Source organism: Sapajus apella, unplaced genomic scaffold, assembly GCF_009761245.1.
Source record: "Sapajus apella isolate SASKATOON/1434 unplaced genomic scaffold, GSC_monkey_1.0 scaffold16, whole genome shotgun sequence".
In the NCBI taxonomy this organism is placed as follows: domain Eukaryota; kingdom Metazoa; phylum Chordata; class Mammalia; order Primates; family Cebidae; genus Sapajus; species Sapajus apella.
The window spans coordinates 17807523-17824169 of NW_022436956.1; the positions used below are offsets into that span (position 1 = coordinate 17807523).

The window sequence follows — 16647 nt, forward strand, 5'->3', positions numbered from 1 at the left end:
ATTTATAGCACTAAATGCCCACAGGAGAAAGCAGGAAAGATCTAAAATTGACACCCTAACATCACAATTAAAAGAACTAGAGAAGCAAGAGCAAACAAATTCAAAAGCTAGCATAACACAATAAATAAGATCAGAGCAGAACTGAAGGAGATACAGACATGAAAAACCCTTCAAAAATATCAATTAATCCAGGACCTGGTTCTTTGAAAAGACTAACAAAATAGGTAGACTGCTAGCCAGACTAAGAAAGAAGAAAAGAGAGCAGAATCAAATAGACAATAAAAAATGATAAAGGGGATATCACCACTGATCCCACAGAAATACAAACTACCATCAGAGAATACTATAAACCTCTGTATGTAAATAAACTAGATAATCTAGAAGAAATGGATGAATTCCTGGACACATATACCCTCCCAAGACTAAACCAGGAAGAAGTCAAATTCCTGAATAGACCAATAACAAGTTCTGGAATTGAGGCAGTAATTAATAGCCTACCCACCCAAAAAAGCCCAGGACCAGACAGATTCACAGCCAAATTCTACCAGCCATACAAAGAGGAGCTGGTACCATTCCTTCTGAAACTATTCCAAACAATAGCAAAAAAGGGACTCCTCCCTAACTCATTTTATAAGGTCAGCATCATCCTGATACCAAAACCTGGCAGAGACACAACAAAAAAAAAGGAAATTTCAAGCCAGTATCCCAGAAGAGCATCGATGTGAAAATACTCAGTAAAAAACTGGCAAACCAAATCCAGCAGCACATCAAAAAGCTTATCCACCATGATCAAGTTGACTTCATCCCTGGGATTCAAGGCTGGTTCAACACACACAAATCAATAAATGTAATTCATCACATAAACAGAACCAATGACAAAAACCACATGATTATCTCAATAGATGCAGAGAAGGCCTTCAACAAAATTCAACACCCCTTCATGCTAAAAACTCTCAATAAACTAGGTATTGATGGAACATATCTCAAAATAATAAGAGCTATTTATGACAAACCCACAGCCAATATCATACTGAATGGGCAAAAACTGGAAGCATTCCCTTTGAAAACCAGCACAAGACAAAGATGCCTTCTCTTACCACTCCTATTCAACATAGTATTGGAAGTTCTGGCCAGGGCAATCAGGCAAGAGAAAGAAATAAAGTGTATTCAAATAGGAAGAGAGGATGTCAAATTGTCTTTGTTTGTAGATAACATGATTGTATATTTAGAAAACCCTATCGTCTCAGCCCAAAAATCTCCTTAAGCTGATAAGCAACATCAGCAAAGTCTCAGGATACAAATTCAATGTGCAAAAATCACAAGCATTCCAAGCATTCCTATACACCAGTAATAGGCAAACAGAGAGCCAAATCATGAGTGAACTCCCATTCACAATTGCTATGAGGAAAATAAAATATCTAGGAATACAACTTACAAGGGATGTGAAGGACCCTTCAAGGAAAACTACAAACCACTGCTCAAGGAAATAAGAGAGGACACAAATGGAAAACATTCCATGCTCTAGGATAGGAAGAATCAATACTGTGAAAACGGCCATACTGCCCAAAGTAATTTATAGATTTAATGCTATCCCCTTCAAGCTACCATGCACTTTCTTCACAGAATTAGAAAAAAAAAAAATTTAAATTTCATATGGAACCAAAAAAGAGCCCAAATAGCCAAGACAATCCTAAGCAAAAAAAAGAAAAAAAAAAGCTGGAAGCATCACACTATGTGACTTCAAACTATACTACAAGGCTGCAGTAACCAAAACAGCATGGTACTGGTACCAAAACAGATATATAGACCAATAGAACAGAACAGAGGCCTCAGAAATAATGCCACACATTTACAACCATCTGGTCTTTGACAAACTTCACAAAAACAAGCAAGGGGAAAGGATCTCCAATTTAATAAATGGTGTTGGGAAAACTGGCTAGCCATATGCAGAAAACTGAAACAGATCCCTTCCTTACACCTTATACAAAAATTATCTCAAGATGGATTAAAGACTTAAACATAAGACCTAAAACCATAAAAAACCCTAGGAGAAAACCTAGATAATACCATTCAGGACATAGGCATGGGCAAAGACTTCATGACTAAAACACCAAAAGCAATGGCAACAAAAGCCAAAAGTGACAAATAGGATCTAATTAGCAGAAAAAGAAACTATCATCAGAGTGAACAGGCAAGCTACAGAAAGGGATAAAATTTCTGCAATCTATCCATCTGACAAAGGGCTAATATCCAGAATCTACAAGGAACTTAAATTTACAAGAAAAAAAAAAAAACCATCAAAAAGTGGGCAAAGGATATGAACAGACACTTCTCAAAAGACCTTTATGCGGCCAACAAACATGAAAAAAAGCTCATCACTGGTCATTAGAGAAATGTAAATCAAAACCACAATGAGCTACCATCTCACGTCAGTTAGTATGTTGATCATTAAAAAGTCAGGAAACAACAGATGCTGAAGAGGATGTGGAAAAATAGAAACACTTTTATACTGTTGGTGGGAAGGTAAATTAGTCAACCATTATGGAAGACGATGTGGTGATTCCTCAAGGATCTAGAACCAGAAATACCATTTGACCCAGCAATCCCATTACTGGGTATATATCCAAAGGATTATAAACCATTCTACTATAAAGACACATACACACATATCTTTATTGCAGCACTATTCAGAATAGCAAAGACTTGGAACCAACCCAAAAGCCCATCAATGATAAGACTAGATAAAGAAAATGTGGCATATATAAACCATGGAATACTATGCAACCATAAAAAAGGATGAAGCTGGAAACCATCATTCTCAGCAAACTAACACAAGAACAGAAAACCAAACACCACATGTTCTCACTCATAAGTGGGAGCTGAACAATGAGAACACATAGACAGAGGGAGGGGAACATCACACAATGGGGCCTGTTGCGGGGGGGGGAGGGGCTGGGGAGAGATAGCATTAAGAGAAATACATAATGTAGATGATGGGTTGATGGGTGTAGCAAAGCACCATGGCATGTGTATAGCAAAGCACCATGGCATGTGTATAGCAAACCATCATGGCATGTGTATACCTGTGTCACAAACCTGCACATTCTGCACATGTATGCCAGAACTTAGAGTAAAAGAAAAGGAAAGAAAGAAAGGAGAAGAAAAAAGAAGAGAAAAGACAAGGGGAAGGGAGGGGAGGGGAAGAAAGGGGAGAGAGGGGAGGAAAGGGGAGAAAGGGGAGAAAGGGGAGGAGAGGGGAAGAAAGGGGAGGAAAGGGAAGGAAGACCAACCCATTTTTTGAGGAGAAATTCAAGCAGGCTGCAGAAATTTACATAAGTAACAAGGAGCCGAATGTTAATCCCCAAGACAATGGGGAAAATGTCTCCAGGACATGTCATAGGTCTTCATGGCAGCCCCTCCCATCACAAACCCAGAGGCCTAGCAGAAAAAAATGGTTTTGTGGGCCAGGCCCAGGGTCCTCAAGCTGTGTGTAGCACAGGGATTTAGTGCCCTGTGTCCCAGCCACTCTAACCATTGTTAAAAGGGGGCAAGGTACAGCTCAGCCCATGGTTTCAGAGGGTGCAAGCCCCAAACCTTAGCAGCTTCCACATGGTGTTGAGCCCATGGATGCAAAGAAGTCAATAATTGAGGTTTGGGAGCCTCCACCTAGATTTCAGAAGACATACTGAAACACATGGATACCCAGGCAAAAGTTTGCTGCAGGGGTGGGGCCCTCACGGAGAACCTGTGCTAGAGCATTGCAGAAGGGAAATGTGGGGTTGGAGCCTCTACACAGAGTCCCTACTGGAGTACCACCTAGTGGAGTTGTGAGAAGAGGGCCACCGTCCACCAGACCCCAGAATGGTAGATCTATCAACAGTTTTCACTGTGCACCTCAAAAAGCTACAGACACTCATTACCAGCCTGTGAAAGCGGCCAGGAGCGGAGTTATGCCCTGCAAAGCCACAGGGGCAGAACTGTCCAAGACTATGAGAACATACCTCTTGCATCAGCATGACTTGGATGTGAGAGACAGAGTCAAAGGAGATCATTTTGGAGCTTTCAAATTTGACTGCCCCACTGGATTTCAGACTTACATGGGCCCTATAACCCCTTTGTTTTGGCCAATTTCTCCCATTTGGGGTGGCTGTATTTACCCAATGCCTATATTCCCACTGTATCTAGGAAGTAACTAGCTTTTGATTTTACAGGCTCACAGGCAGAAGGGACTAGCCTTGTCTCAGATGAGCTTTGGACTGTGGACTTTTGGGTTAATGCTGAAATGAATTAAAACTTTGGGGGACTGTTGGGAAGGCATGATTTGTTTTGAAATGTGAGGACGTGAGATTTGGAGGGGCCAGGGGTGGGATGATATGGTTTGGCTCTGTGTCTCTACCCAAATTTCATCTTGTACTCCCATAATTCCCACATGTTGTGGGAGGGACCTGGTGGGAGATAATCTGAACTATGGAGGCTATTTCCCCCATACTGTTCTCATGATAGTGAATAAGTCTCACGAGATCCTGATAGGTTTATCATGGGTTTCTGCTTTTGCTTCTTTCTCATGCCACCACCATGTAAGAAGTGCCTTTCGCCTCCTGCCATGATTCTGAGGCCTCCCCAGACATGAGAAACTGTAAGTCCAATTAAACCTCTTTTTCTTCCCAGTCTCAGGCATGTCTTTATCAGCAGCATGAAAACAGACTAATATAGTTATCGTGAGGTTCAAATGATTTACTACTAGAAAAGGTGTTTGCACACTATGCATTACTACCATGTAAATATAAGTGACCCAGGACCAAGGTGGCCACTCTCACGGAGTCCTGAGAATGAGAAACTGAAGGGGAGCCCAAAGGAATGTTTTGCTGACTCCCCCATCCCCTCCCGCACAGGGCTGGTAGGCTCTTCCCGAGGCTCCTGACCTTCTCCAGGTTCTTGTGCATATCTTCCAGGGCCTTGATGTCTGGTGGGTCCTTGGCCACCTCCTGTGCACTGGCCAGCTCACGGCGCCAATGCTGCTGGGCAGCTTTCAGAGCTGTCTGCCGCCTCCGCATGGAGCGTGTCTGCTGTACCAGGAATTCCTTGGCACTACGGAGGGCTACCCCCTCCGCAGAGAGGTAGTGCCAGACATTGTGGGAGGACAGGCTGGGGCAGGAGAGTTAAAGAAGGAAAATAGAAGCCTCTAAGAACTCGGCTCTGGGTTACATAGCCACTTCCCCACCAGATGCCCACCCTGAGCACAAACCGGAGCTGCTGGGCTGGGGCTGGGCAGTGTGTGTGCAGGGATGCCACTGTTCAATACCCACAGTGTGCAGTGCCTGGGACTGACAGTGCCCCCACCCTGACTCCGAGAGGGGCTGTGCCTAGGGCCTCCAGATTGATGACCAGACGCTTCCAGCAATCTGCTTCTCCACTACAGGAGAATGCCATGTCAAAGGTCACAGTAGGCAGTTTCTTGGCTTGCCAGAGAAGATTCCTTAATCCTCCATAGCCTTCCCCATGAACCAAGCCCCACTGGTGATCACTGTCTCCTCACTTCAGCTCACCCCAGCTCTAGGATGCAGGTACTCACTTACCCCTTCATGGTACCCTAACCTGAAATAAGACAGGCTATGGGAACTCACCTGTCCAAGTATAAGTCCTCCTTGCTCTGGGAGAGAGAAGAAGATACCTCTTTGGCCTGGTTCTAGGGACACATGGTAAAAAAGTCCACTGAGTATAGCAAAAGCAGACACTCTGCAGGCTTGAGACCCCGAAGCCCCTCCCAGTGGCCTAGATAAGAAAATGGCTCTCCAGCTGCCAGGCACTGTTTACTTATAGATATCATCTGACTGGTGGACATGACTGGAAGCTGGGGATGATGAGAACAGAGCCAGCCCCTCCTGATGCCTTGGCCCACCTTATACTCCTCCCCTCCTGGGGCTCCACTCCTCTTGATGACCCCTCCCCTCTGGAAGTATTCCCCTGAGGCCTCGCCCCTCCCAATACCCCACCCCCTCCTGGTGCCCCAGCCCCCAGCCCCCAGCTCACTGTCCCAAGGGACTTCCTCAGGTCCTCAATGTGGAGATCTGGTTCAAACTGTGGGGCAGCACTACTTTCCTCAACTGTCACCTCTCTTAGCAGGTGCTGCTTCTTCTGAGTTTCAGCCTCCAGGCTGCTGTGGAGGGAAAAGGGAGTGAGAGGCAGCGGGGCCGTGGGGGGTGGTGGTGAAGACGGGGTCTGATGAAGTGAGCCAGAACCATCTCCATCCCCTCACTCCCATCTGTCAAAGTCCCTAAGGAAGGGCTGAGGCACAAACAATAGCACCAGGGATCCCCTGCTTTTCACAGCATCTTAACAACCCCAACTCTCTAACAAAAAGTAGCCACGGGCTCTTCTGCCTAGCTCCCAAGCTGGGACTCTACCTCTCCCTATTAACTGGGCCATGACACAAGCAGCAGAGGTCAGAGGGCGGGCAGGAGGCAGCCAGCAGGGCTAAGCAAGGGTGCCCACGCCACCTGATGTGCTTCCGCAGTTGCTGGCTCTGAGCCTGCAGCAGATCTACTTGGGACTCCAGCTCCAACTTGCGGGCCTGCAGCTCATCAATAATTTTCCGGAGCTGCTGGTTTGACTGCAACAGGTGGGTGTGCTCCTTCTGTGCCTCCTCCAGGTGCTGATGGGTGGCTGTGGCTTCCTAGGGGCAGAAGGAAAAATAGAGGCACCCAGAGACAGCACAGGGAACAGGCAGCACTAGAGGGTAGGGAAGACAGAAGGGGATGGGCTGGGGATGAACTCAGAGTCACTGAAGTCACTACCTCTGAGGTCAGGAGTTCTGCAGGCTCCTGTCCCACCACAGTCCCACTCCCCTGAGGTTCCCAAGTGGGATTCACAGAGTGGCACTATTTGTGGAATACTGGCCAACAGAGTTTGGAATACCAGTGCCCAACAGAGTTTGGACAGATCAGATGAACAAAATGTGAGGAACAGGGAGAATAGACAGGGAATGGAGGAAAAACAGGAGGGAAGACAAAAGAGGAAGACAAACCTCACTCTTGAGAGCAACCTGCCTCTGTACATCAAGCAGCTGCTGCTTCTCCCTCCGGGCAGTCTCCTCCTTGCAGGAAAGAGACAGAATTTTCTGTCTGACTGCAGATCCCAGGTCTGAGGGGCAGGGCCTGTCCTCTGCTAGAGGAGCTATGACTCAGGTCAAGGACCCCTGCAGAGCCCTCACCTGGACTTCCAGCTGAGCCAATCTGGCCTTGACATCTTTAGCTCTGGTTTCAAGTTCCATCTCTAAATCTTGGAGCTTCCTTTCCTGCCCAGAAAGAGAAAGACATAAGCATAGAAAGAGTGTAAGGCATTAGCTGAGGGGCAGGAGGGGGTTCCAGAACCCACCATGCCACACTGCAACCTCGACTCTGGGCTCAGCCTTCCTCCCTGTGTGCCCCTGCAGCCTCTCAGGAAGGCACCACACCTTGTTTATTTCCTGCTGGGGCAAGGAGACACGAAGGTGTCAACCACAATGCCTTACAGGGGCTCACCTCTAGTTCTATGTTCCCTGGCACAGAAAACAAAGGAGCAAGGATGCCCCAGCTTGAGGATGGCCAGTGTGAGACTCCCACTCCAGAAGCTGTCAGGCTCCATCCTACTGGGGCCACGGCGCTTGCTCCCAGCACCCTCCTGCTGTGCATAGAGGGGTCACAGTGGGCTCGCCCTGCCCCAAGCCCCTCACCTGCTCCCTGTGCCGGCGCCGCAAGTCCTCAAGACGCTTGTGTTGCTCCTGCCTCACGGTCTCCAGTTCTCGCTCATGGGCCCTCTGTAAGCGCTCCAGCTCTCCTGTCAGGTGCCCCAGGAGCTCAGCCCGCTGCTTTCTCTCCTGCAAGGAGTGGGGGCCCACCAGTGGGAAACTGTAGCAGCCCCTTCCACCACAAAAATCACAGCTCCCCCAGCCCTGCAGCCTTGAATCAGTAAGATCAGGGACACCGTCAGCTCCCGAAAGCCAGCTCTTGGAGAAGGGAAGGGCTACAAGCACATCACCAGCCCTGGCCCCAGCGAGCCTGCAGCCCTCTACAGCTGAAGCAGAGGCTGGCCAGACACCATGACGGAATCCCTCTCTGGCTCTCCTATGGCTCCACAATATACAACTTTTCCTCCTTAAGGAATGAGAGGTCACTGATAAACTATCAATATTCTTCAGCAAGGTCATAATTGGTTGGGAAAGGGATGTGGTAAATTTCATCACAAGACAGCTATTTCTGCCCTGGGAAAGATACTAGAAAGAGTCTGGGATATTGGTTCCAGTTACTGGAGCAGTAGCGTTAATGCCCTTCAGGGGCCCAGCTGTGGGCTACAGACAGCCACCCTCTACCCACCCACTGTTCACCCTCAATATGAGCAAGCCAGGCCAGCTTGGGTCCACTCAAGTCGCCGTACTGTCCTACCTTAAGGCCAAAGGCTTAAAATGGGGAGAATTTCAGTATGATTTGGCTCTTGCCAGTCTATTTCTTGGTGTCCTGAGATGCTGAGGAACCCTGGTAATGTGGTGTTGCAGGGAGGAAACTGAAGGCTTTGGAGTCGAATGGCCTGGTCTTGAATCCTAGCTCTTCTACTTATTAGCTGGTTGTGATCTTGGGAAGCTACTTAAACTCTCCAAGTCTCAGCGTCCTCATCTTTAAAAGGGAGATAATGATAGATCCTGCCTAAGGATGGTGTGAGGACTAAATGAGTTGAAATAGATAAAGAGCTCAGAACAGTTCCTGGCACACAGTACAAGCTCAGTGTATGGGGGTTCTTTTTAGCATCAGTAGAAAGAGTAGCCTGCCTGATAAAAGAGGAATTGCCCCTCATTAGGTGGAGGTTTTTCTCATGTTTTAATAAAAAAGGCAGAAAACCTCATTGTGACAGGGTACCAGGGAAGAAAAGCTCCCACAATCCCTGACCATAGTTCATCCCTCTCCACTCCCCCACAGCCAGGTGGGAAGGACACCAAGGTGTGTGTGTGTGTGCATGCATGTGTATGTGTGCATACATGTGTGCAGGCGCACAGGGGATGTGGCCAAGCTACCTCAGCTTCATACTGCTCTCTGGCCTTAGCCATCACTTGGCGGTGCTCCTCCTTCATCTTGTCCAGCCTCCTCTCGTGCTCCCCTTCCACTTCCTGGCGCTTCTCTCGCAGAAGACTGCTGAGCTGCAGGGTAGATGGCAGGGATGTAGCATGCAGAACCGAGGTGAACCAGCACTTGGGGCTGGTGCTGAGGGTCGTACACACATTTCCCCAATCTCTCCCAACATACACAACACATGGACATCACACAGCCATGACACCACGGTCAGCACACAGCCATACCCTCAACACCCCCCCTCCCCACATTATATAGGGGCATCAGACTGGAAGAGTACCTGGCTTCAAGGGAACCACGGCATAAAAATGGAACCAGAAGTGCTAACCCCAGCTGAGCCATCCAAAGCAAACTGGGGGCCACTGAGGCTAGGGCGGCTCAGTAGACCGTAAGAGAGTCCACAACACAACAGGTGCACACAAATGTGGAAGACAAAGAGCAGCACTCACCTCTTGCTCATACTCAATCATGTGATAAGCCTTCTGGTGAACTCTGTGCTCCGCCTGCCCAAGACACTTCTGCAGCTGGGTCTCCTCTTTCTGTTGAGCTTCCTCTATCTTCTTCTGGAGGCTAGAGACCACCTGAGGAGGCCCCCGCACACACAGGGGAGTGTGACCCTCAGAGAGACTATACAGCTGCTGTGCTGGGATGCATTCTGAGGATCTGGCATCCATCCCCAGGGGCTGGAGGGAGAGAGAGGCTCACTGCCTAGTGGCCAGGGATGGGGCTGAGTTCTGCTAACCAGCCATGAAGGGGGCCCAGGATGCTGCATCTCACCTCCCGGTGCTTGGCCTCCAACAAGGAGCAGAGCCGCTCCAGCTCAGCACTGTGCTCCTTCTCCAACCTTTCCACCGCCTGGGGAGGAGCAAAGGGACTGAGGGAAGCCGGCCAGGCACTGACCACGGCAAGCAGAACCAGGAAGACTACTGACCCCTAACCCCTCGAGATCAGGGCCAAGGGGAAGCACAAGGAAGCATAGCACATCTTTGCTCCCCTGAAACAACTCAGCCCCTGAAGTCTACAACTGGCAAATGAACGGAACATGAAGGCCAGAGGAGAGGGGCATTTTAGTAAGTCTCTGCTCTCTGCTCCCACCCTCTGCCTTTGGACTAGACCACAGGTCCACAGATGGCAATCATGCTGCTAAATAAGATCAAAGCCAGGGGGCCAAGTTAGATGCTATCATTAAGTCAGGCCATGTAGAACTTTCTTTTTATTTTGGTGAGGTGCAAAGCTTCAGCTATGAGACATGGGGAAAATCTACAGCAAGGGTGGGGAACTCCACTGTACTGCAAGTGCTCAGAGACTGTGCTTAAACCTTCAGAGGCTCCATGTGGCTGGAGTAGAGAGAGTACAGACAAAGAGAAAATCCCTGCTCTGTTGCCAGCCTCTGATCCTAAGAAAGGAGAGGGAACTGGGGAGTGAGGCCCTTGCAGCTGCCCCTCAGAGACAGGGAGGGAGAGCGTGCTTTTGTCTCAAAACCTCTGGTCTGACTGAAGTGGTTAACTTCCTCAAATCCACACGACACTCCCCCTCAAGTCTCTGATGGCTCCCTGCTTGACAACCTCCAGCCACCACTGCCATCCAGCCTGACCCTGGAGGGGCCTCAGGACACCTGCTGCATCCTTTGCCCTGCCACGGTGAGCAGGGCAAGCTCCTCCCCTGAGCTGATTCAGTCTATAAGGAGTAATGGGCTCAGGAGGTCAGCTTGTCATTTCCCATGCCTGTCCATGAGAGACCTACTCTCTGCCTGGCTCCCCAACCTGCACGCCCACCCAAGGCTTGCCCTTCCTCTCCCTGTGCACTCGGTCCCTCCTCAGGCAGCCCAGACACATGTCAGAGGGTGAGGTCCCCACTTCACTGGCTCACTTCTTTCCTCTCTCCTTCCAGCTGCTCCCTCAGCTGCTGCAGAGCCTTCTCCTTTACAGTGTTCAGAGCAGCCTGCTCGCTCTTCTCCAAAGCCTCCATCTCTTCCTTGAGCCGCTCCAGCATTTGCCTGTTTTTCTCTTCCAAGCTGGCCCTCTCAGCCTGCTGTTGAGACTCCAACTCTTCTCTCAGCTTCTGCAGGGAAGCCTCTTGCTCAGCCCTGGGTGGAAAGAGTGGAATGGGGATGGGCCTGGGCATCCTAGGTCCCCTCCGTGGGGCTGGGCAGCTCACAGGTAAGCACACACTTACCTGATGTGGTCCTCATCTGCTTGTGCACTGGACTGGACCTGGGCTCGGAGCCGGGATAACCTCTGGCTTTCTTCCTCTCTCATCCGGGCCTCCTCCTCCTCAGTGGCTTTCTGCAGCTGCTCCTTCAAGGAACTGAGATGGAAAGGAAAGGCTAGGTTGTCAGAGAAACCACAAAGGTCTTTCTTCTATTCATAATCTCTGGCTCTCAACCTCCAATAGCCCTGCTGCCTGCCTAAGAAACTTCCTAAATCTTTTTTTTTCCTTTTTGGAGACAGGTTCTTGCTCTGTTGTCCAGGCTGGAATGCAGTGATGGGATCATGGCTTACTGCAGCCTTAAACTCCTGGGCTTAAGCAAGCCTCTCGCCTCAGCCTCGCATATAGTTAGGACCATAGGCATGCACCACCAAACCCAGCTAATTGTTGAGATGGAGTCTCGCTGTGTTGCCCAGGCTGGTCTCGAACTCCTGGGCTCAGGTGATCCTTTGGTTTCAGCCTCCCGAAACACTGAGATTAGAGTCATGAGCCACTGCGCCCAGTCAAAGCTTCCTAAATCTTAAAGATGAGTCTAACCTCAGCCTCTGGGTCCATGGCTGTCTCTCATAATACCCCCCAGGATCACAAGGAGACTATGAACTCCCCTTTGCTTCAAGAAGCAATCTACTGGCTGGGTGCAGTGGCTCACGCCTGTAATCCCAGAATTTTAGGAGGCTGAGGCAGGTGGATCACCTGAGGTCAGGAGTTTGAGACCAGCCTGGCCATAATGGCAAAACCCCATCTCTACTAAAAATACAAAAATTAGCCAGGTGTGGTGGCACACACCTGTAGTCCCAGCTACTTAAGAGGCTGAGACAGAATTGCTGGAACCTGGGAGGCAGAGATTGCAGGGAGCAGAGATCACACCACTGCATCGCACTCCAACCTGGGCAACAGAGCAACACTATGTCTCCAAAAAAGAAAAAAAAAAAGATCAAACTACAGGGCTTCTGTGTTTCAGCACAGCACTTCTTCCAAAGGCTCCCCTCAGTCAACACCTTCACCTCCACATAGCACTCACTCAAGGATAGCTATAGATGCCAAACTGATTCCACATTCTTTTACTCTGACAAGACTCTGTTCTAGGCATATCAGCTGAATCACCATCCCTCCATTCTACCACACTCCTCCTTCCCTCTTCGCCTTTGTTCTTGCTAGTTCCCCTGCCAAGAATTCCCTTTTCTATCTGGCAAACCAATATTCATTGCTCAACACCCAGCTCCCTCTCTGGGAAGTCTTTCCAACTCCCTCCAAGCTTATCAATTCTGTTCCCATCACTTTACATGTGGTCCTGTTTTTCTCTTTTTTTTTTTTTTTTTTTTTTTTGAGACAGAGTCTTACTCTGTCGCCAGGCTGAAGTGTGGTGGCACAATCTCGGCTCCCTGCAACCTCTGCCTCCTGGGTTCAAGTGATTCCCCTGCCTCAGCCTCCCAAGTAGCTGGGACTACAGGCATGAGCCACCATGCCCAGCCCAGTTTACATGTGGACCTTTCTTATCCCATGCTACTCTGCACCGTGCATCACATGGCATCATGATTCATCTTCTGTATCTCTGTTTTCCTTGCAAGTCTGGGTTTCTCAAGAAAAAGAATCTTCTCTTAAAATCTGTTCTATCCCAGGTACCACACATAGTAGCTGACATAAAGTAGGTGCTTAAAAGATTAACTGAATTTGAACAGCATCACCCAGCCCCAAACTATAAGCAAGCCGTGATATCTATGAAAGTTTTTCTTATTCATAGACCAATAACAGTGGCCACTTCCTAAGCAGACATCCCCCTCCTTACACAAACCACATCCTTTTCAGGTAACTCCTCTCACAGCCCCACATGACCAGGGGATGCATGCTGTGAACTCAGAGAATTCTAGCCCAGGAAGCCATGATTTGGAAAACAAACCCTTTGAAAAGCTTCTGCACCAAATTCTAAAGACAAAAAAAGACTTAGGATTCTTTTCTATTTCAAGATACCAACACCATGACTTCCTTCCATTAAGAGAGGAAATTTGAATTAAGTAAAAATCCTTCCTTCTAGATTCCCCAGAAACCCTTTCTCTTTGCCCTATGACTAAATTTTATGCACAGCAACACAATGTTAGAGCTGGCAGGGACTTTAGGGGTTTTAAGTCCAATCCCTTCATTTTACAGTGAAAGAAACTAAGGGTCAGCCTGCCTGCCTTCTCATTCTAGAAATATTTGTTACAAGATCAGCTGTGGATTCCAGAAATTTCTATCACATGGAAGTTCCCAGCAGAGGGAAAGAGAGCCCATTCCTCAGAAAGGCTTGGGCATACGCAGAAACAGGTTCTGGTGATAAACTATTTTGAAGAAAGCCAGGCAAGGCACTGTCCACAGAGAAATCACTTAGTTAAGACTGCCTGAATACGCATTGATTTTGACTGAAAATAAAAGCAATTGCTACCACTTGTTCAGCAACTACTGTGTTCCAGGCCATAAATCAAGACACTTTTGGCATACCAGTCTTCCCTACAACCTAAGAGGGCCTCTGGAGTCAGGGGCCTTAGGAGAGGGATGGAAAGAACAGTCTGCCAAGCTCAGGGAAACCAGGAAGAGGGGAGGAGACTGGTGGGATGATGGGAACACACCGCCAGGATTTCCTCCAAGGTGCTGCACCTTAAGGTGAGTTACATCCTGCTTGGGTGGGCCCCTGCCCCAATTCTCAGTTGGCTGGAAGAGGAGGAGGCTAAGGGGGCAGAGGTGTCTGTTCTTTGGGATGCTCCCTGGTGGAAGACCCACAAGGAAGTGATACAAGGACAGATCCCCGGTCAGTGGTTCCTGTGTTGGGCTCATGAGAGATTGCTCCAACCTTCCCAGTACTTGTATGTTGGTTTTCTGTTTTATTTTCTCTAAATTAAGCATAAACATTTTATATGTACTTTGCTAGGTATCATCTAAAAAATAACAATTTTCTACCACTTTTGGATGTTCTATACAAGAGGACAAGACTTAGCCTTTAGTTTAATTGCCAAGAAAATGAAATATGTTAACACCTTTTTGTAGTGCCTTTCCCATCCTGGGACTGTGACAGATGGCTCATTAACAGCTTAATATCCATTCTCCCTTTCTTCCTTACAAACAGAACCCTGTTTTTATTCCACTGGGTAAAGAGGTCAGCTAAAGGACTATATTTCCCAGTGTTCTCTGCATCTAGGTGTAACCAGTGAGATATGAGCAAAAATTGTTGGGTAAAATTTCCCAACTTTAGTTGGTCTTGGTAGAACAATGGGCACCCCAGTGGTCCCCAGGCTGAGAGGGTATCCCTAGTTCCTTATATCCCTGAAAGGCCCCCAGGAGTGTGCCTAAGCGGAAGGGCAGGACCTGAGAGATCTCTCTTTCTGCTGGTGAAGCCGGAGGATCTCCTCTTCCTCTTCTTGGCATAGCTTCTCCCGCAGTTGTTCCATCTTCTCTTGCTTCAATTCCAGCAGGTGCCTCTGGTCTTGCTCAAGTACTTGGGCCACTGCCTCTTCCATAGTCTTTAGTGCAGCCTCTGAGAGCTGCTCTGGGGGTGCCACAGGCTCTGTGGATCGCCTACCATGGGAGGAGAATGGCACATCATCACAGTGTTAACACCCACCCACCTCTGGCGTCAAGGTTTGAAAGGACATAAAACATCACATATGGAATACTAATGGAGGGCCCACAATCAGGAGTCAGTCAGGTCACCCAAGGGCAGGCAAGAGATACAGTGAACACTTGTTCCATAGGACAAGCCCCACTGTGGCTATTTAAGGCTCTAAGAGCCTAGGGAGAAGGGTGGCCCACAGCGGGCTCTCAGCACACTTGGGTTGTGGCCCAAGATCAAAATATGAAGTTTCAGCTCAAGATCTGGCAGCAGCAGGGAGAGAGTAAAGCTCTGTCCCTAATGGATTCCTTCCTAGAATGGCTCACAGCCCATTACCACCTCCCCACTAGAGCTCTGCCTGCTGCTTAAGGCTCATGCCAGCAATTTGGGAACAGTCCCCAGAGGCTGCTTTCTGCCTCCCAAGCTGAGTAGTGGCCAATGTATATGGGCCCACAAGAGAAGCAGCAGCAGGTCTCCTAGCTCTGAGAACTACAACAGTCCAGGAAGGCCCAGGAATAGGAAACTCCCCTATCATACCACCAAGGGGGCCAGAAGGAGATGCTTCCCTAAGCCAAAAAAATGTAGCAAGCATGCACATGAGTGCCACGTTCCCTGTCTCCCCATGGGGGCATGTTTCCACCTGCTTCAAGTTAATTAAATGTTTAGAAATGAGTAAATGAAATTCAGAGCTAACCTGGATGCATAGGAGGTGGTGAAATCAGGAATAATGGTATCCATTAAAAAGATGTGTATGAAGTAGTAAGGACTGTTATTTTGCTTGTTTTCTGGTTCTTGAAGGAAATGCTCCAAGAGGAATCCAACAACATTCTGAGCAGTGAAAGCATGGGCAGGATAAAGCATTGTGCCTCCTAGAGTGACTTTCCTGAAGGCCAGAACGTGTCTGCACTTCCAGGTCCCTCAATCTCATGTTGGAAATCGGTCTCGCCACACACCCTCCTCGCACAGCACTCAGGCTGATGCAGGCCCAGCACAGTGGCTCAGTCAACCTAAGCGGAAAGTGTGGGCATAACCCAAAACAAAGAGGGCTGGGCAAGAGTCACACAGGGGAGCCAGTCCTCCCTGCTGGGGACTCAGAACCCCTGCCCCCTCCAGCTCGAGCCTCACTGAAGATAGAAAGCAGCAGGAAGGATCAGATTAGAAAAGTAGAGGAAAACAAGGACTTACGGATCCCATAGCAGCACCTTGAGACTAGAGAGAGAAGGAAGACAGGACAGGCTGCTGTCATCTCTAAATTACCATAAAGACCTTTCCTTTCCCCTTTCCTAAAATTGTAACTTAGACCAGAAAGAATCTTGAGCTATTCCTGCAATTCTTTTGTGCTCCCAACTCCATCTCCTCCCTCCTTCCAAAGCCTGGCTTCCTCTCAGTCCCCTGACATAGCCCAACTGTGGCAGGTGTAAGAGATGTGGCTGCCACCTCCTCTGAGAATCCTACCCTCAGAAAGAGCCTTCCCCCACAGCTCTCCGCCTCATCAACCCTCCAACTCATTTCCAACCTTGGCTGAAAACATCTTTTTTCCCTGAGATGGTACCTTTTAATGTCTCTCTCCTGCAGGCTGCACAGCTATGTGGAGCCCTAGGGACAGATGCTGTGGAAAGATGGGGCATCAGACCGCATGGGGCGTGTACCCAGGCTATGCACACCAGTGAGCTTGCACAGAGGCAAGCTGGGCTGTCTGTTAGTGGACCTCTTCTCCCTCACCCAGTTTTAAAGATCTAGTAGTTGAAACTCCTAGCTTAG

General features: G+C 48.6%; 1 protein-coding gene across 21 annotated transcripts in view; it reads right to left on the reverse strand.

Annotated features, from left to right (window-relative positions):
• CEP164 (centrosomal protein 164) overlaps positions 1–16647 on the reverse strand; it is an 83534-nt gene that overhangs the window by 11512 nt on the left and 55375 nt on the right. For 15 of the 21 annotated variants that reach the window (XM_032285395.1, XM_032285399.1, XM_032285391.1 and 12 more), the window contains 13 exons: positions 14643–14852; positions 11274–11405; positions 10968–11184; positions 9876–9953; positions 9548–9781; positions 9044–9166; positions 7712–7855; positions 7211–7294; positions 7025–7093; positions 6498–6673; positions 6031–6157; positions 5625–5686; positions 4923–5145 (listed from right to left, as the gene is read on the reverse strand). In XM_032285395.1, coding sequence (XP_032141286.1) covers positions 4923–5145; positions 5625–5686; positions 6031–6157; positions 6498–6673; positions 7025–7093; positions 7211–7294; positions 7712–7855; positions 9044–9166; positions 9548–9781; positions 9876–9953; positions 10968–11184; positions 11274–11405; positions 14643–14852 — 1879 coding nt within the window. The remainder of the gene's footprint in view (positions 1–4922; positions 5146–5624; positions 5687–6030; positions 6158–6497; positions 6674–7024; positions 7094–7210; positions 7295–7711; positions 7856–9043; positions 9167–9547; positions 9782–9875; positions 9954–10967; positions 11185–11273; positions 11406–14642; positions 14853–16647) is intronic. The other 6 variants (XM_032285404.1, XM_032285406.1, XM_032285393.1 and 3 more) reach the window with 5 other exon arrangements.